The 19,279-nt window shown below is 49.1% G+C and overlaps 2 protein-coding genes across 9 annotated transcripts in view; one reads left to right on the top strand and one right to left on the bottom strand.

Annotated features, from left to right (window-relative positions):
• The window catches only part of L3MBTL2 (L3MBTL histone methyl-lysine binding protein 2), a 30,680-nt gene extending 28,710 nt beyond the window's left edge, over positions 1-1,970 (top strand). For 6 of the 7 annotated variants that reach the window (XM_059726364.1, XM_006258549.4, XM_059726362.1 and 3 more), the window contains 2 exons: positions 31-153; positions 993-1,970. In XM_059726364.1, the coding sequence (XP_059582347.1) occupies positions 31-153; positions 993-1,102 (233 nt within the window). In that variant the 3' untranslated portion in view covers positions 1,103-1,970. Of the gene's footprint in view, positions 1-11; positions 154-992 lie in introns of all 7 variants that reach the window. The other variant, XM_059726365.1, reaches the window with a different exon arrangement.
• Positions 1,971-6,094: 4,124 nt separating this feature from the next.
• On the bottom strand, positions 6,095-14,993 carry CHADL (chondroadherin like). Of its 2 annotated transcripts, XM_006258555.4 has the most exons (5): positions 14,794-14,993; positions 13,213-13,383; positions 10,699-12,372; positions 8,546-8,712; positions 6,095-7,067 (listed from the first exon to the last, which is right to left on the bottom strand). In XM_006258555.4, exons 2-5 carry the CDS (start codon positions 13,369-13,371, stop codon positions 6,836-6,838), a joined length of 2,232 nt encoding a protein of 743 aa, XP_006258617.1. In that variant the 5' UTR covers positions 13,372-13,383; positions 14,794-14,993; the 3' UTR covers positions 6,095-6,835. The 2 variants fall into 2 exon arrangements, with proteins under 2 accessions (XP_006258617.1, XP_019344768.1); XM_019489223.2 differs by lacking the exon at positions 13,213-13,383.
• Positions 14,994-19,279: the final 4,286 nt, after the last annotated feature.

Below are 19,279 nucleotides of genomic sequence, written 5' to 3'. Positions count from 1 at the left end.
TTTCCCAACAGCCTGTTTCTCCTCGTTAAGGAAAAAAGATGGCTGCCAAAACCCGCTCACTCAAGCAGACAACCAAGAAACCTGTCGGCCCAAAGGCAAAGCGCGAAGCAAAAGCTGCAAACAAGACCTCCCTGGAGCCAGCACCCGATGAGAGTAAGGAGAGGGGGCAGCTTTGCCCTGCAGCCTATTGCATGCATGCTGGGAACTGCTAGCACCCCCATGACCTGTCTCCTCACAACGTTCCTGCCTCCTCCCCCCCCCGAAGGAGTTGTGGTCTGCAGGAGAGTGCAGGACAGACAAAACCTCCTCTTCCCTGGAGAAGGTTTTGGGGGTTTGCATTGCTCCTGTGGCAGCAACAGCAGAGGGACCCTCATCAACACCTGCAGCTCTCAGAGAGTGAAGTGTGTGTGTGTGTGTGTGTGTGTGTGTGTGTGTGATCCTCTACTGAGTTCACAGCCATGGCCAATTTGGGGGTGGGCGCCAAATTATATGCGGAACAAAATAACAGAAAACATTATTCTAAATAACAGCCCTGACCAGCTACGGCTCCACCTTGGTCTAAGAGCTTTGGTTTGGTAAGGAGAGAAAGACCTCTGAAGAGATCTCAGAGGAAGAAGCACTAGAATCGCAACTCCTACCTTTCCTCTGTATTGGAAGTGGTGGGGGCGCTGAGGTACTCAGTTCTCCTAGGGCATCAATTCCCCTTGGACTGCCCGTGTTCACAACAGGCACAGAATGTGCAGGAACAGCAAAACTTCTGCATCTAGGACTCAGACAGGAGGTTGCTGTCGGTCTCAGCCCTTCCTTGATGGCTACTGAAGCTGCCAGTGAGAGAAGCCACTTTGTGCCCTCCAGTCTGAGCCTTGTCCATTAGTCCCACGTGCTTATGTCCCAGGTGTTTGTCTGACTAAAGTGGGGACCTGTGGGGCTACTGGTGCTCCCTGCTGCCAGGGCCTTGGGGGGTTGATAGGTTTCTTTTCTCTCTTCCCTAGTTATTGCCGTGCAGGTGAAAGAAGAAATAATCGAGCCCTCGGTGATGGAGTTCGACTCCTCAGAGCTTCCTGTTCCGATAAGCAGCATCAAGGAAGAGGTTATGGATTAACCCGAGATCCTTCAGGTGGGGTCTCCTTGCCCTGAGCAGCAGCCTGCCCTCTACACTGTGACTCCCTAAGGAAGCTCCCCCACAGAGCTGAGCAGGAGACAAGAAGAGACAGTGAGTGCATTCCTGGCCTTGCAGAAGAAGAATCGTTGACACAGGCCAGCTCCATCTTCACCTTTATCTTTTTTAAACCCTGGTAATGGATTCCAGGAAAAAAGTGCTGGACTTGGAAAGGGACATGGCTGCTATTGCTGCTGCTGCTGCACATCTGTGGATCGGAGGGTAAATTTCTGAGCCAGGGAACTCCTCTTAGCTCCCCACCATTATTTGTTTCGAGCCCATTTAGGGAGGGAGAGGGGCCTCTGCTGCACTGGGGACTGTCTTAGTCTTTCAGTCTTGTCTCTATGGAGCTTGTGACCCAAAATCCAAGAGGTGCTGGGACTGCAGAACTTCAACCACTGTGCAGCTTCAGGGAGAACAAGTCAGTCAGGAAGATGGCTGCTGTCACTCTGTGAGCATGCCCCATGTGTTCATTTGTGTGTCCCTCTTTGTAATGTAGGCACAGAATCGAAGAGGGCGTCAGAGAGCACAAGGGGAAGGGGAAGAATTAAACAGATGGAAACCAAGTTGCATAGGAAAAATCCCTTCTGATGTCACTCAGAAATGAATCTGCTTCCTGCCGTGACAAGAGTTACACAGTTCCCAGGTCCAGAAAAAGAGAGCAGACGATTTATTTTTGCCTCTCTTCTCCCCTCCTCTAAGGCGCACAATCCTAGCGTATCACTGCTATTTTTTTAACAATCCTCATGTAAATTTTACCAGTGAAATGTACTGGAATGGTCTGTAAATAAAGACTGAGTGGAAGGTGCAAGGCTTGCCTCTTGGTCTTGGGTGGGGGGGAGGCAGCGTGCCAGCTCTAGTCCAGAAAAGGCAGAGAGAGAGCCTGGGGAGATAGTCTGTGTGTGGAGCAAATAAGGAGTGTGTGGCTGAGTCCAGAGCCATCACGTAGCCCTCACTTGCACCCACCTTGACTTGTCTGGTAGATCTGAGGAGTGAGTTGCAGCTCCTAGAATGGGGCATAGGAGGGCTGGTCCTTCTTCAGCCTTCCTAGCAAAACTGCTGCCTCTAAAATCAGCCCTATCACAACTCAAGTCCTGAAAGATGGATGTAGCGTGCCCCAGCTTAGGGTGGAATGAGCCTGGGAAGGGCCTGTGATCTTTGCCTCATCTGCAGTGCCTGGCCCCTCTTGGTTCAAGGCTGTAGCACTAGACAGCCACTCTCCCTCCCAAAGCTAATGCCTACATGTGATAATAGGGGTTTTATGGGTATCTTCTTCTATAGAATCATCTTTTTTTTCCCAGGGCCTGTGGCTCTTTCTTTTGGACAGTGTTGTCTTGAAGTCAACAGATTTTATCTCCCACAACCCCAGGCATGCCTGATACTAGAGAGGTTTCCCTGACAATTCTTCCCAATTTGAATATAGACTTCTTTTCTTTACAAGAGCATTCTTCATTTCCACAAAGGATAGGGAAGCCTGGATCCAAAAGTGGCTGAGCTAGTGCAGGAGGCGATTCTTGAAGGAAAGTGAAATTAGCCAATTCAGTTTCCAAAGTGAGGCATAAATGGGAGAACACAGCGTCAGTGAGGAACAGGTGGTATTTTCAAAAATGGTTTCAGGTTCGCTCCCACGAAGGTGTGGGTGCTTCAGTTCAGAATGCTGCTGCCTCTCAGGCAATTCAAGTATCTGATGCAGGACTCAGGATGGCAGAGGATATTGGTTCAAGGGGCTTTTCAGGTCTGCTCAATGTCCTGACGTGGTTTTGAGACTCTGTCTTTGGAACATATTGGTTTGTTAGTGTTTGGTGTGCTGTGTGCCCCCAGGCACTGGCTGGTCAGCATCAGATGTAGGAAGTAGTGGTTGGAATGGCAGGACCTCACCTCCCGATTTATATATAGCTTAGTATAGATCAGACATGCGGGTCACGTGTGAGCCCTAGTCCAGACAGGGCTTTTGGATGCAGCTAACACATCTTCCACCCTCCATCTCAACACTTGTTTCTCCCTATGACACAGTTGGAGGATGTCAGTCACAGCACATATGCTTTATTAGCAACGCTGTGTTCAGACACCCACCTGTCTTATGGTAATGGTTAATCGCAATGGATAGATGATGGTTTGTTGGGGCTGCAGAGGTCTGAAATTCTTACGTCTTCTAGGTTTGATTTTTCTCCTAGACAGTAGTCTGTGCAGTGTCTTAGCAGGGAATAAGAGAGACTCTATGCTAGCAAAAAGGCTGTGATGGATGTTCTGGGAATACAACACCAGGCCTTGCTGCCCAGGCATGGTAATAGAGGAAGCATGCACAGCCTGGGTTACCACAGGGAGCAGGCTCTTCAGAGGCCCAGATAGCCTTTTCCTGTCAATTTTCTACACTTCAATCAATGTGTGTAGTGCTGGCTGCAGGCATTGTGCTGCCCTAAGCAAACCAGCGGATGGAACCTCCTCCCCCACTAGCCTCTGTTCACTTATGCAGACAACCAGACACCTCTGCTTCTTCCCTGCCTGCCACAGACATCCTGGGGTTCTGGCATTGAGAAGAGCAAATAGACAACTAAGGAAGTGTAGGCCCCAGTAGACCTCTCTGACAACAGCCTCGAACAGATGTGTCAAACTCATAAGGCCCTGAGGGCCAAATGAATGGAGTGGGGCTGGTTCATGGGCCAGATCAGGCCCACAGATGATCCAGCACAAAGAGCTGGTCTGACACTGGCCTTGAGCTCCATATACAGCATGTGCCCCCTCCAAGCCCCATGCACTGTATGCAGTGTACACCTTGCCAGACCCAGTGTGTTGTGCCCTGTGCTTCCACCCTAGTCCTACGCACTGCATGCAGCATGTGGGGCCCATCCAGCATGCATCACATACACCATGTGGGGCCCGTCCAAGACCTACAAGCGGCACCATGGGCTAGATGACAAGGCCCAATGGTCTGGATCTGGCCTACGGTCTGGCTCTTTGACACCCCTGTCTGACAGCTAATCTAAGTCAGTTGTCCTGACATTGGTGGACCTACACTATGCTGGCATAGATTTCATAGACGTTAGGGCTGGAAGGGACCTCGTATGATCATCGGGCCCAGCCCCCTGCCCAAGGGGCATGAAGTCAGTTGGGGTCAAATGATCCCAGCAAGTTAAGCATCCAAATGTTCCTTAAAAGCGTCCAGAGTAGGTGCTTTCACTGCCTGAGGGAGGCGGTGTCATCCCTTGGGGTGCTCTGGTGAACAAGCGTTCCCCCAGATCCTGATGCACACCCCTTACGTACTTACAGGCTGCCACCAGGTCACCCCTGAGCCTATGCTTTTCCAGGCTGAAGAGTCCCATAGCTCGCAGCCTCTCTTCATAAGACCTGTTCTCTTACCCTCTGATCATGCATGTGGCTCTCCTCTGGACTCTTTCAAGCTTCTCCATGTCCTTCCTAAATTGTGGAGTCCAGAATTGAATGCAGTACTCCAACCGGCCTCACCAAGGCTGAGTACAGCAAGAGGATGACATCCTGGGTCTTGCACAAGATGCATCAGTAGAATCAAGCCAGTTTTGTTTGCTTTGCCACCTGTGCTATTGCATTGGTGGCTCATGTTCATCTTGTGGTCAATCACAACCCCCAAGTCTCTTTCGGTCATGGTGCTAGTGAATGTAGCACTGCCGAACCTGTAAGCGTGATGCGGGGTTTTTTTCCCCAAGGTGGAGCACCTTGCATTTCTCTGTATTGAATGCCATCAGGTTTTCCTCTGCCCACCTTGCAAGCCTATCAAAGGTCGGCCTGGATCACCAGCCTATCCTCAAGTATAAATCAGGTAAAGATCTAGCTCTAGGTACTGAATCAGTTCATGGAATGCGATGCTAACCTAAGCATTGCAGAGCATTATGGGTAACAGACATGCTAACAGGAAACAAGAGAGACAGCACTAGTCCTTAAAGTGTCTTTCTCTCTTTCTCTCTCTAAATGTGTTTCCAAATAGAAGGATCTGGATAAATCAAACTACAGCCAGACTTATAAAGGTTCAGCAATAATATGTATAAATGGATCTTCTGCAACAGACTATAGATTGTATAAAGAACCTTTCCTCTTTTGAGGGCATGCTTTAGCATCTGTCTGTACAGGCAAGGCACTATGCAGCATGCTAAAAACTGATCCTGAATAGTGCCACATTGCCCCCTGGGTTCTGGGGATTCTTCAGACCCTGGTTTGAAACAACAAATATTAAAGGGCTTCATTGAATTCAATGCAAAAAAAAAACAAAAAAAAACCCATCCTGCATTTAGTGCAACACTCTCTTTCTGTGGTTCATTTTACTATTAAGCCCAATATAGCTTATACTGCTCCAGATGTTCAGTTTGCTGCAGGTGTTGGGATGAGTGATGCATAACTACAGGATAGAATTTGGAAGTTTGGGTCATCAGTTGGGGGATGATGAGATAAGCACATACCCTGGGTTTGTCTTCTAAAGTTATTGACAGTGAAATTGTTCATCTAATATCTGGATAGACCTTGAGGTTTGGGATGTAGCATGCCACTGAGATGGGGGTGTAACAATAGCCCCGCCAAGCTATTGTTTGAGACTTTCTGCAGACTCAGGAAGTCAGTACCCTCCTGGTAACGTATAGGTTTCAGTGTTAACTGCTTAGTACGTTTCTAGCCTTCTTGGCATTTTTTAAAGGGTCAGATTCTGCAGTTGGATTCCACAGCAAAATGGCATGAGATCAAGCACCAGGACCTCTGGCTATGGAGATCAGATGGTTCCCCCATTACTGAAATCAGCCACCCCTGGTGTAAAACAGAACAATGCATTGCGCTGCTCTCCCCAGCACTGGAAGCAAGAGAAGAGCAGTGTTGTCCAACTGAAACGGAGAGAGCTTAGAGAACAAAATGCAGTGATTCAGTGAAAGGCAACAAAAATGGTTAGAGGGTTGGGGAACAGGACATAAGAGGCAAGGCTGAGGGAACTGGGCTTATTTAATCTGAAGAAGAGAAGACTGAGGGGGGATTTAATAACAGCCTTCAACTACCAGAAGGGGGGATCCAAAGAGGATGGAGCTGGACTGTTCTCAGTGGTGGCAGATGACAGAACAAGGAGCAATGGGCTCAAGTTGCAGCAAGGGAAGTTTAGGTTAGATATTAGGAAAAGCTCTCACCAGGAGGGTAGCAAAGCACTAGACCAGGCTACCCAGAGAGGCAGTGGAATCTCCATCGTTGAAGGTTTTAAAGACCCAGGTAGACAAAGCCTTGGTTGGGATGAGATAGTTGGGGCTGGTCCTGCTTTGAGCAGGAGGTTGGACTAGATGACCTGCTGACATCTCTTCAACCCTCATTTTCTATGATTCTATGATTTATATTTTATATAAAGTTATATTTTAGCTGCTGCACTCAGGAAAAGCGCTGCAGGGCTGTTACTGCTCAGGGCCTCCGACAGAGGGAGCCCTCACTTCTGCTTTTTTCCCTCCTTCCATGCAATTCTTTTTTTTTTTTTTTTTTTTTTTTTAGACTTTTCCTCCCCACCCCACCAAACACCCAGGCCCCAGGGCAGGGAAGGGGATCTCGCTTCCCCTTTGCAATGCACATATCATTGCACCACAGATAAAAGCCCATTGAAGCGTCTCTCTCACTAAGCTGCTTCCTAGTAGCTGACTCCTCAGTCACCGCCTGCCAATGGAAGTTGCTCTGCCCGATGCTTCTTCTTTAGGCTTTGCTCCTTTTGAGGCCTCTGTCTTGTGCCTTTCCAGCTCTCCTCTTCTTGCTGGGATTTCTTCCTCCTTTGACCTTGAACTTCTTTGGACGGGCCCGTTTGGTTTTCTGTGTTCCCCAGCCTGGGCAGGTCTTGAAGGCGGCAGAAAACTTCATCTTCTGCCCACGGACTTCGGCCGGGGACCCGCAGGTGGCTCCCACACGCAAATTGAGTTTGCTAATCCACCTGGGAATGGGATTGGGGGGAGCAGAGGTGGGAAAGGGAACAGGGAAAACAAAATCCTCAGTGCGTGCTGCATTCACAACTCTGGGGACCCCCGCCACCTATCCCTGGGATGAGGACAGCTCACATCACTGGGTACATTACAGCATCCTCAAAAGTCAGCTCTTTAGTGTAGGGCAGGGGTGTCAAACATATGGCCCATGGACTGGATTCAGCCTGTAAAGCCATTCCACAGGGCCCTCCAGGCTACTGCTGGGCAAGGGTATTTGATGGTGTGGCTAGCAGAGGGCAGGGCCTGCCACAGGATCCAGGATCCCCTTTGACTTGGGTGTTGACACCAGGCAGGCAAGCAAGGGCTGTGCTGACAGAGCCCCACTTGCTCTACGGCTGCGTGGTCTGCCAACACCTCTGGTTTGGCCTGCAGCTGCTGCCTGCCCTATGGAGCTGGCCTGTGAGGAGCCTCATGGTCCAGATCCCGCCTAGGGCACAGGTTGTTTGACACCTCTGGGAGAGACAGTAGGAAGCAGTAGATTACAACTTAATGCAGGTGCACTGTGCATTTAAGGGCATGGTGGCAGCATGGTTAAGGCATCTCATAATGGGCTGCATTCGTAAGAGCAGAGCATTGCCACCAGATCAAGGGAAGCAATTCTTCCTCTCTACTCAGTACTGGTGAGGCCACATCTGGAGTACTGTGTTCAGTTTTGGACCCCCCACTACAGAAAGGATGTGGACAAATAGGAGAGAGTCCAGGAGAGGGCAATGAAAATGGGCTGGGGCACATGACTTTTGAGGACAGGCTGAGGGAACTGGGCTTATTTAGTGTGGAGAAGAGAAGATTCAGCAGGGATTTAATAGCAGCCTTCAGGTACCTGAAGTGGAGCTCGAAAGAGGATGGAGCTGGACTGTTCCCAGTGGTGGCAGATGACAGAAAAAGGAGCAGTGGTCTCAAATTGCAGCAAGGGAAATTTAGGTTAGAAAACAGGAAGAACTTTCTCACTAGGAGGGTAGTAAAGCACTGGAATCTGCATACTTGGAGGTTTTTAAGACCTGGCTAGACAAAGCCTTGGTTGGGATGAGAGAGCTGGGGCTGCGGCTGGTCCTGCTTTGCTTTGCTGGGGGTGAGATTAGATGACCTCCTGACATCTCTTCCAACTCTCATTTTCTATGGTTCTATGATCTCTGTATGGATGGCTTCAGAGTCTTGAGTCTCAGTCTGGACTCATGCCAAATCCACCCCCAGTCGGCCCAGCTGTGAATGGGTCCCCGGACATGCTGGCTGGGGAGTCAAAGGCTTCTGGACATGGTACTAGATGTATCATTCTCATGTTGTGCCAGTCCTGCAGCCATTTTTTTTGGTGTGTTGTTGACACTTCCCTTAGAAGCACTGAGCCATTGGGAATGGGGAAGAGCTAGGCAGTCAGATGAAAGATAGTGTTTTCTGATCTGTCCGGTTGTTTTGCCGACATGCTTCCACTCACCTGTGCAGCGGGAAGAGCTGGCAGTCACAGGAGAAAGGTATGTCCCTCAGGTTGATGACCTCCAGCCCCGTGAAGCTGCGCAAATCAGGCACAGTGGACATCTTGTTGTTCTCCAGGTAAAGACTCTTCATCTTGGAACCGAGGCCGGCAAAGGCACCAGAGGAAATCTGCAAATGAAGAGGTGGGGGCTGATGAGCTAATAGGAAAGAGCAGTGGATAATTTGGACAGGTTAGGGCAGTGATTCTCAGCCAAGGTGCTAGGGCTGTGAGATCCTTTGAAAGGTGCCACAGAAAGTATGAGGAGATAAGCAGATAAAAGCAGGCTCTGGCTCTCCCTGCCTAACCATTCCCAGCTCCCACTGTCTGCCCCCTCTGCAAGGAGGTAAGCACCGCAATAAATAAATTTGTTTTTTTAATGAGGTGCCGCTCAAGTCACAACTGTTTATGGAGGGTGCCCCAAGTCTGATGAGTGGGTGCCTTGAGTCTGCAGAAGTTGAGAACCACTGGGTTACAGAATGAAATATCAGCATATGTGTTCTTATTTTGGGTCGTTTAAACACCCCCCTGCTGTTTCCAGGTTTCCACAACCATGAGTGGGACTAATGACAGTATCAGTGAAGAGCTGCCCTTGTCTCAGTACTACCCAGCAGGAAATTCAGTGTGGCGATATCATTTGAAATGTGGGAAGTGCAGCAGCTCATTGCATCTCTGCATAAAAAAGCAAAGATTTTTTTAAAGCTATGAAAGAAGGAGGGTTCTCTCTCCCACTTTCAAGGGCACTACTTGTGTGTGTAAGTGATTTCCTGGACCCAGGCTGCATGCGTGGTTTCCATCTGAAGGATTGTTTGGGTTGGATTCCTCATTTTATATTAATTTATGTGGCAGAGAACGTCAGTCTCTGGGTTGGGGGGGGCGGGAACCTACTATAATTTCCCATCTCGGCTTGTCTGATTAGGAAGACTGGCCCAATTCCTCCAACCCAGATCCTTCCCTGGGTTTCAGGAGCCCCTCAATGACCATATATGACACTTCTGCTGATGGGCTTTGAAAGACAATGCAGAGGATTCGGGGGGGTAGGAGGGTAGACTTAGCTGCAAGTAGCTGAACATTGGATTCATGCGAAGAAAAAACAAGACCAGATAAACCTCCTTGGAAGGGAAGTCATAGTAAAACAGAGCTCAAAATGGACATCTAGTCCAATCCCTGCACAAGGCAAGATCATCTCTGTCTAAACCACCTTGTCCCACTGTTTGGCTAACCTCCAGGGAGCATCCTCCGGGGGAAGCTATCCCTTTCCTCTCTGCTGCTGAGAGAAGCTCTGTGCTCCAGCACCAGGTCTTGTTCTGAGAGTAAAAGTGACCAGCCTCACTCCAGGATTGTGTATTAGCACAGCGATCTCCTCAGACCCAAACTTGGATCTATTATTTCCCAGGTCTGAGCAATACTGGGGAAGAGGCAAGTTAGGCTTTTTGAGTAGCCTTACTGAGTCAGGATGGCCAACAGAAATACTGTGGCAATCTGCAGTGTTTTGAGGGGAAGGAGAAAATCAGCTTAAAAGCAGAGGGAAATCCATTAGAAGAAGTCCTGATGTTAAGAAAAAAATATTGACAAATCAGAGGGAATACAAACATCAGCTATTAGGGCCCTCGAGAGATGGGTTTAGAGCACAATCAACAGAAGTCACCAAATGTCTGCTACCCCACCCAGGTTGGTGCCTTTCATTTGGCTTTGGTTGGCTTTGGACCGAGGCTTTTAACAAGAGAAAATTAAAGAAATTAAGTAGACAATGACTAGCAGAGGATGGGATATCCATGAAAGGTGTAAGGAGGGATGAGAGCTACTGAGGGGAGTCATCTGAGATCATGTTAACAGAAGCAATGGGATGAAGCTGAAATTTAGGCTAATGAGCGGGATCCATTTCCTCCCAATGAGGTCGCCTAGGCTGTGGGATGGTTTCTCCTCGGGGTAGTGCTAGAATTTGGATTATTGGAGCCATTCACTTGGGTGGAAACCCCTTCTGGAGAAAATGCTAGCATGTGCTGCAGAGAACAGCTCTATCAAGGGGATGGGAGGGACATCAATAGTGACCTCTACATTAGGATTCAGCTTTATCAACCTGGGGAACCGTTCAGCTCACGCTCACTCTTTCACACCTGTTCTAGACCCATATTATCCAGGAACAGGTGCTGCAGGGACCTTGCCACTGGGAGGAAGGCTCCATCCCCAATATACTTGATGGGATTCTTGGACAACTTCAGCTCCCTAAGGACAGACAAACCCCGGAGGGATCTTGTGGGCACATCCTCTAACAGGTTCTCATCCAGATGCAGCTTCTCCAGCATCTTGGCAGGGCCCAAGGCTGTGGGGGACACCTGAGAGATGCTGTTCCCAGTGAGGTAGAGCCAGCGCAGCTGCTTTGCTCCAGCCAGGTCACTGTCTGACAGCTGGCTGATGGAGTTGTGCTGCAAGTGCAGGGAAATGAGGTTGGGCAAGCGGCTGAAGGTCCCCCTGGGCATCCGAGTGAACCTGTTGTGGTCCAGGTACAGGTAGGCGAGCTGGGGAGCCCCTTCAAAAGCAGCAGCCTCAATGGCTGAGATGTCATTGTTGGACAGGTAGAGGTAGACCAAATTCTTTAAGCCCTGAAGGGCACCAGGCTGCAGCTCCGCAATCTTGCAGCTTTGCAGGTGGAGCGAGACCAGGTTCTTCAAGCCAGGGAAGGAGGCCTTGCATATGGAGTGGAACTCATTTTGGCGTAGGTCCAGGAGCTGGGTGTTGCCAGGGAAGCCCTTAGGGATCTTCTGGAGGCCCTTGTTGTCACAGTTGCTGTGCTGGAAATCAGGCAAGCAGGCACAGGCTTCTGGGCATTTCTTCTTGGCAACTTCCTCTGGCTCCCTTGTGGGAGGAGTAGAGGTGGGGAGCTGCTCTGCTTCTGGGGCATGGCCTCCACATTTCATATTGACAGGCCTCAGTGACTCCAGGTGCTCTCCTCTGAAGGTGCTGGGGTCTGCACAGACAGCATCAGCCTGGACTCTCGCTTTCTCCATCCACTCCTTGAAGGGGCGCATGTAGCAAGAGCAAACCACAGGGTTCCCCGTTAAGTTGATTTTCTTCAAATGGGCCATGTCAGTCAGAGGCTGCAGCACCTGCAGCTGGTTGTTGTGGAGGTCAAGTGTGTGTAACTGGGGGCTCTTCACAAAGGCTTTGTATGAGACATCCTGTAGGGCCATGTTGTCCAAGAACAGCTCCCTCAGGGCAGCCATTGCAATGGCCTCCTCGCTGATGTAGGTGATGGGGTTGTGTCCCAGATCCAGCCGTGATGTACCCGACAGCCTTGACAAGGCCTCAGTGGGCAGGGACTGCAGCTCGTTGTGGTCCAGGCTCAGCCTCCTCAGGGTAGGCAACCCCGCAAAGGCCTCGTTGGCTATGACATGCAGTGCATTATGGGACAAGCGGAGCCACTTGATTGCCTGCAGGCCCTGGAAGACCATATCGGGCAGGTAGACAAGGAAGTTCTCACCAAGGTTGAGGAAATTGAGGAAGCCCAGTTGGCTGAAAGCCCCTGGCTGTATTTCTTCAAGGCGATTCTTTTCCAGAATAAGCTTCTGGAGAGAGGACAGGCCATCCAGGGACTCCTGGTAGATAAAGGCTATGTTGTTGGAAGCTAGGTTGAGGTAGGCCAGCCGCCCTAGTCCCCTGAAAGCGCCCTCCTCAATTCTCTCAACCTGGCATCGCTGCATGTTTAAGTGAGTGAGGTATGGGATAGGGAGGAATGTTCCCCCAGGGATGACTTTTATATTGTTGCCCCGGAGATCCAGCTTTTTGGTGATCTGTTGAGGAGACAAGCAGTAGTTACTGAAAGAGGACCCCACAACCTCTTGCTCTTTCTGTAACAACACGACTGGTTGCCCCAGCCCTCCCTGCCCCAATATTACTGCGATCTCCAGTCTCACTAGATCTCATGCCTAGTCAGTACCTGGAAGAAAGCCCTCTAATCTCCAGCCTCTTGAAGGAAGCTGTGTTTGTGCTTCCACAGGGATCTTACACACTGCAGCGTTGTTAGTCTCTAGCATAGTGTATGAGCGTAAAGTTGGCACTGATGCAAGATCACTTCCTGCTGAGTTACCAACACCACTTCCTGCAGCTGTCTGAGTTTTCCTGGGTTATTTCACAATGTGACTCTGCTTCAACTGTAAACCAAATGACAGCAAACTGCACAGAATATATATATATATATATGTGTGTGTGTGTGTGTGTGTGTATATAAATTGATCAGATTAATTGTTCTGTTGCTTTGATCAAATAACTGAACTTGAATCAACCCACTCATCTTTTAAAGAGCCCTGTTGGTGGATCTAAAACCCCTTCAGACTTTTGTGTTCAGGGCATTCCAAGGCCTTCACAAACATCTGGCCAGTGTAAGCCATGATGTTCACCACCTGTGCCCTGTTCCACCTTCCCTCCCCTTTGCACCAAATGCCATGCAAGAAGAGGCTTGTACAGGCCACCTGGTCACTCTGGGGACAGAGGGCTGTGCAGGATCAGTGGTGGCAGGATCAGTGGAGGATGCAGGATCAGTGGTGGCAAATGTGGAAGATGAGTGTAAGGGCACATTGTGTTGTGTCTGCCACTCAGTCTCTTCTGTTCTGCTGTCTCAGGTAATGACTGACCTGTGGGATGGTGACAGGCACCTCCGTGAGGTTCTTGTTCAGACACATGACATGGCGCTTGATGTTATCACAAAGGCAGGTTCGTGGGCAGCGCTCGGTAGCCACTCTCCTGAGTGAGAAGAGGGTTGACACCAAGAGAAGGCCCAGGGAGACCCTCATTCTGGAAAGCAGCTAAGTGTGAGAGAGAGGAAAGAGGTGCCCTGGTTAGACAGCACCAGGCATTTTGACAGCACATCTCCGCTCCCTAGATTGCAAATGCCTTTCAGGCAATGTCCACAGGCATTGCTGTGGAAGTTGTATGGATTGCGTAGTTTGGGAGAAGGAGGGACCAGGCATAGGGAAAGTGCCTGTGTGAAAGTGCAGAGTGAAGCTGAAGTTATTACAGGATGTAACAATCCACATAGAGATTTGGGCACAGCCTTGAGATTGATTTGCCTGCTCTGGCACAAAGCGCTGCGAGTGCTTCAGTCACCAAAAGTGGTCGGGACCATGGACTCGCCTCTTCTCTGAAAGACAGCACCTCCAGCAGCATGTTTATCTTTCACACCAAGCTCAGTTTAACCGAAGCCTCAGTCCAGCAGGGCACTTAGTTGCAGGCATAGCTTTAAGCATGTGAGCAGTGTCTTAAGCCCACGCCTGTCTTTCCTTGGCTCTTAGCCTGTATTGCCCAGACCAGAAAGCAGCCCAGGCCATGTGAGGCAGCGAATATGCTCTGAGCACATGGAGTGGCGTGCCCTGTGCTGTTTGAGCGTATTAGGGTGCCAGGAGACAACGCACTGGCAGCAGTACTAGGGTCCTTTTGAACGGCCACCGGAGAGTGGCAAAAGTCTGTATGGAAGGGTCTGGAGCTGTGTGGGAGGGAAATCTCACAAGGTGGCAAGAATAATAAATGCCCATGTTCACATCTACACCAGGGCTCCCCACACTGCTCACGCAAAGAAGGTGAACCTCACGTGGACAAGCAAGTTTCCATAGCCAGATCAATGCCAGTTTTCCATCTGCTGTTCTGGTAATGAACGGTGCTGCTGACCTGCTGCATCACAGTCCTCTGCAGATACCACCCTCCAGGATGACCTGCTCTTCTAGTCCAGGAGGGTCTCACCCATTTCTCCATCAAGGCACATACCTGCTCTACCCCACTACTGCTGTTCCAGCCCTGGGCTCCCCCCAGCCCTGTGACACCTCAAGGCTGAGCAGCAGCACCCAGTGCTCCTCCTTCCTGATCAACACACACACACACACCCCAACACACATATGCACACTCCAACACTCAATGGCAACAAATGTCACTGATTCCAGTCCCAGGCCTTCCCAACCCCAGTCCGGCCCTGCCGTGCCTGCAGCACTCGCTGTTCCTGAATAGCAGGATCTCCCTGAGCAGAGACTGCTGAGCTGTTTCTAAGGACACACGGCTTGTGTGACATGGGCTAACGTCCAGCATGGGGAGCTACATTAAGATTCTTGAAACCAGTTTGACTTAAAGCAGGAAAAATGCCTGCTCTCACAGCAGTGTCAGGGCAGCTCATTAGTTTCCATCTGCAATCCAACACCCTCTTTCTGTCCAAGTACCCAGAGACTTACCTAGATGTTGCCTCCAGCTCGTTCACCAGGAAGACATCGGGAACTGAAAAGAGTGAAACTGTTACAGCAAAGAAAGAGGAAGTAAAACACCTTTCCTCAGCAGTCACCAGGATCCTGTGAATTCTCTCGTGTGTGTGTTTGGCTTGTACTTGACTTGAGAGCTGAATGGAGCATTGTGCTGCTTTCCCGGCAGCACTTGCACACACACACTGCCAGGAGGAGGGGAAAAAGAAGCAAAACTTAGAGTGAAGTGCTGCCTTTGAGAGAGCAGTGGCTAATGAAATGCTTCTGTACTTAGCAGGAGCTGGGGGAGCCATAGGTAGAGGCAGTTCTGTGAGACTGAAAGCCAATAGCTTGAGAGACTTGATACTATTTAAAATAATACAGCAGTGCTGGATCTAAACTGATTCTCGTGCCCATTTCTCTCCTTTCCTCTATGTGTACATAGGCTAATTGTATATGTAAAAAGCCCAGAGTAATCCAACATTACAGTTTACCACTGAAGTGCCTGTACATCAAATATTAGCATCTCCTTTGTACTTGTCATTTGGCCCTTTTGTACATATATGGTAGTAATAACTCTACCATGCTATGACTTACCAGTACATGGTGAACCAGAGCTGATGTTGGAAAAAGGTTTCTTAATATCCAGACTGTTCTCTAAAAATCTCTAGCATAAGGTTGTATGCACTTATTTTCATTTAAGGAAGTGTGTGCAGGCAGCATGTATCTGTGCGAGACAGAGAGAAGGGTTTTTTTGCTTTGCAGAGAGAGTTGGAAGAAAAGAAGAGTACTTTTGCACCACTGTATTTTTCCACCACTGCCTCCGTCCCTCTGGTATGTGTGCATCTCCTGAGGGGATCTCAGAGGATTCACTGTGCAGCAAAAGTTTAGAAAAAATTGACATAACTCTCCCTTTGGTTAATGTTTTTTTTTTCTTTCAACTCTTCCTGGCTCCTGGGATGCATGGAGGAGCTTGCATGTGTGTGTTCCAGTTATGGTTGGTCATTCTCCACTCCCCATTGCAACAGGCCATATGTGTTACAGTTTGGTCACTGTCTCCTTGTAATGCTCACTCCTGTCAATCACCCCAGATTGCTCGACTAGGGAAGAATTGGCATTAAAGTCTTTTCTATAGAAAAGTGTTTAAGTGTGATTTTTTTTTCCCTTTTTAACAAAGGAAATAGCTGAAGAGCACTGAGTTCACTTCCTTACCAAATGTCTTGGCTTAGGTTGTTGATCCTTAACAGAGGCATTAGCATGTTTTCTTGTATCTCTTGTGGGCTCTCACTGGTCTCATGGGGACTCCACATGGAACAGGGGTCCACAGAGTTCACAACAGGAGCCTCTGCATGTGTTGCTGTCAGCTGAGGGCTATGACAGTCTGTCTGGAACAATGTCAGCACTGGCCTGGTGTGGGCTGTTAAACTCAGACTTGTGTGGATGAGGACTTTGTGGAGGTGAGACATTTCAGCTCTCTAGCCAGCCTATTCTGAGAAGGTCTTGCTCAGTAAGTCCAACTAGCTTTGTATAGAGGGTGAGGGACAAACATCCAGCCAAGGTCACCTGGATGGCAGGAGGCTGTTTTCCTTTTAGCAGAGCTCAGGCTACTGCTCTGCAGGGGGCATTAAGTCACTGAGATGATCAAAGTGTGCACCAGCCACATGATCATCAGCTAAATAGCAGCTGAAATGATCCAGAGACAGAGCAGCAAGGGTTCCCCAGGCCTCTCTGTCTCCTGGCCCAAAGGAGGCATCTCTCCAGGGCCACAGCCTGCTACCAGTTTGGCCCACGGAGAGCAGAATGGGGCCCTCAGCCAGTCAAAGGCCCCATGTCTTCCTGCCTTCCTTCCTTGAGTGGTCCCACTGACCCAGCACCCTTTTGTGCACGTCAAGGCTGCAGGATGAAACACAATGTGTTTGCCTGGTTGACCCAATGCTTTAAGCTCTGCACATTTGCCAGTAGCATAACTAAGGTGGGGGCAACACTAAATACAAACTTAGGGCTTGGGACAGAAGTTACACATAACCCAGTTTAAGTGATCAGAAACTGGTTTAAACCTGTAAAAGAACTGAAGCTCAGTGCACATAAACCAATTTCAACATGGCTGAAACTGGTTTAAGATGCATCCTGCTGAATGTAGTATCAGACTTAACTGATTTGGATCAAACCAGTTTATGAAGCTTCTGTCCCAGACCCCTTCCTGGTTCAAGTTAAACCGCAGTCCCCCAGCATCCCAGCATGCTTTCCAGCCCTAGGCTGTGCTGTGCTGTCTGCTCCAGAGAACAGGGCTGATCCCACCCCCCTGCTCCCTAGTTGGAGCGGTGAGGGCTGGCTGACAAGGGGGCAAGCCTGGCTGGGGATGCAGCCCAGCCTATGGGGGGGACTGCCCATGGAAAACCCCAGTTGGGGTCTGGGGCCAGGGAGAGGGGGTTTAACAGCCCTTCCCAAGCTCAAACTTACTGCTGGCTACAACTGTGGGCTATAAATCCCAGATACACCTGGAAACAGGAAGAGGAAGTGATGAGCAATCTTGCAGAGTCCTGTTGCTGTAATTCTGGACTGCAAATCCCAGCGACTTTGGGGGGTAGCAGGAAGAGGAAGTGAACACACAGCCAGAGAGCCTGGTCTATCACCCCCTAGCTTCTGGCCTGAGCCACTGCAGGCATGTGGCTGCATTTCCTGAATCAAAGGTAAATACCTGTTCACTTCTGTTTCAGTTTAATCTGTGCAGTTTAGATTAACCTGCAAAGACTGAATTGACTCAGCCTCAGGCTTTTTGACTGTCTGTACTTAGCCTAGGTGTCTTTGCATTGCAGCTTGTGCTGATGACCCTTCACATAGCAAAGCTTGGGAGGGGCTGCTTCCTGGGGCCAGGCAAGCTTAGTTGAAAGGTGGGCAGGGACTCCTTGCATATGTGTACAGGGGGAGAAGTTGGGCAGGGATAGACTGGGCTGGTGGATCCAGCAGGAGTTAGGACCACTGTCCAGAACTGCACAGCTTGGGAGCACAAAGGAGTCTGCCTTGGCATCTGTAGAGCAGCCCATGCACAGTCTATGTGATGCATTGTGGGCTTGTCCTTAGAAATATTACTGTAATTCTAGCAATGCTTAGAAGCAGCTGAAACTAATGTCCAGTTGTCTTCTGTCCTTTTTCTTTCATTTAAATTATAAGATATTTTTTACAGGATTCAGTCTGGATCAGCCCTGATACTGCTAGGAGAGATTTGCCACTGATCTAGTAGAAGATAATAGACTCTGGTGTCTAAGGGACGGTAAAGCAAGAGGTGGGGAGTGAAGGCTAGTTTTATTGTTCCAAGTGCGTGTAATAGGCAAAAAGCAAACCAAGGACACCAAGAGTAGAAAACAGGCAGGCTCCATCTTCAAACTGCTTTCTGCTGCAATTGCTTCAGTGGGCTTTGAAGCAAGCCTGTAATGTGTTAGGAGTGCAAGGGAGTATGCTGAAAGTGGATTTTACAGGGAGTGTTGCTTTAGATACTGGTTCCAGGCATTTATTTAATTAAATCCAGGTGGGTCCTTCCCTGGCTGATGCAAATAGGCCTTCTGGGGGCTGCTACAGTCTCAGGATCTGACCTCAGTTACACAACTATCACTTTGTAACATAAACCAGCCTGAGAGCTGCCTATGCTGTGAGTAGCACAGAGTATTACTATTACTATGTGCTATTATTTATCCATTTGTTACTTCTATAAGATCTGTATTTTTTTCATACTGTGCACTGAACATAGCGATTCACTTGTCCTCAATCTCTCCATCCATTTGTTGTATCCACTCCTTGGCGCTCACTGAATGCTCAGGTTGGAAGCTTTTAGGAGCACAGAATGGCATTTTGTTACAAGTATTTATAAAGCATCGTGAGGTCCTGCTATCAGCTTGCAAGACAAACACATCTTGCTCATTTAGGGCCTGATTCTGTGACATGAGCTCTGTTTGACTGCATCGGGAGATGGAAGTGCAAACTGTTTATGAGCTTATGCTCAGCCCTTCAGACCCGTTAAAGAGGTTCTTTTGAAATGTGAACAAGGAAAAAATCTACCTGAAGCTAGCAGTTTGGCTGGGGTTGTTTTTTTTGGTTTAATTTTGGATGTGTTTATATCAGCCTCTTTCCTTTCAGCTTGTTATTACTGTATTCTGGCCTTTCAGAAGAGATCTGCAGTAGCCAGATCATGGCAAAGGTTTTCAAAAGTGATGAGTGATTTAGGAGCTGTGTTTCCTCTCAGCCAGTTAGGGCCAGATCTTTTCCCACCTATTAAGTACGAGCCTATTCCATCCTGTTTGAGTCCTGAAAAACTGTTAATGTCAAAGGCAGATGGGTCCACTGCCTCCTCACTGCTTTTGTGTTGTAGTCTTAAGGCTAAGTACAGTGCATCCTAAAAAAAGAAGTGTTTTGTTTTGTTTTTTCCAGGCCTCAAGCAGGGGAGAACAGAGTTGCATGCAGGTATATAGGTCTACTTTGGCACTGTTAA

Source organism: Alligator mississippiensis, chromosome 4, assembly GCF_030867095.1.
Source record: "Alligator mississippiensis isolate rAllMis1 chromosome 4, rAllMis1, whole genome shotgun sequence".
NCBI classification, from domain to species: Eukaryota; Metazoa; Chordata; order Crocodylia; family Alligatoridae; genus Alligator; species Alligator mississippiensis.
The sequence above is the reverse complement of the archived record's forward strand: the minus strand, read 5'-3'. Positions and strand labels throughout refer to the sequence as shown.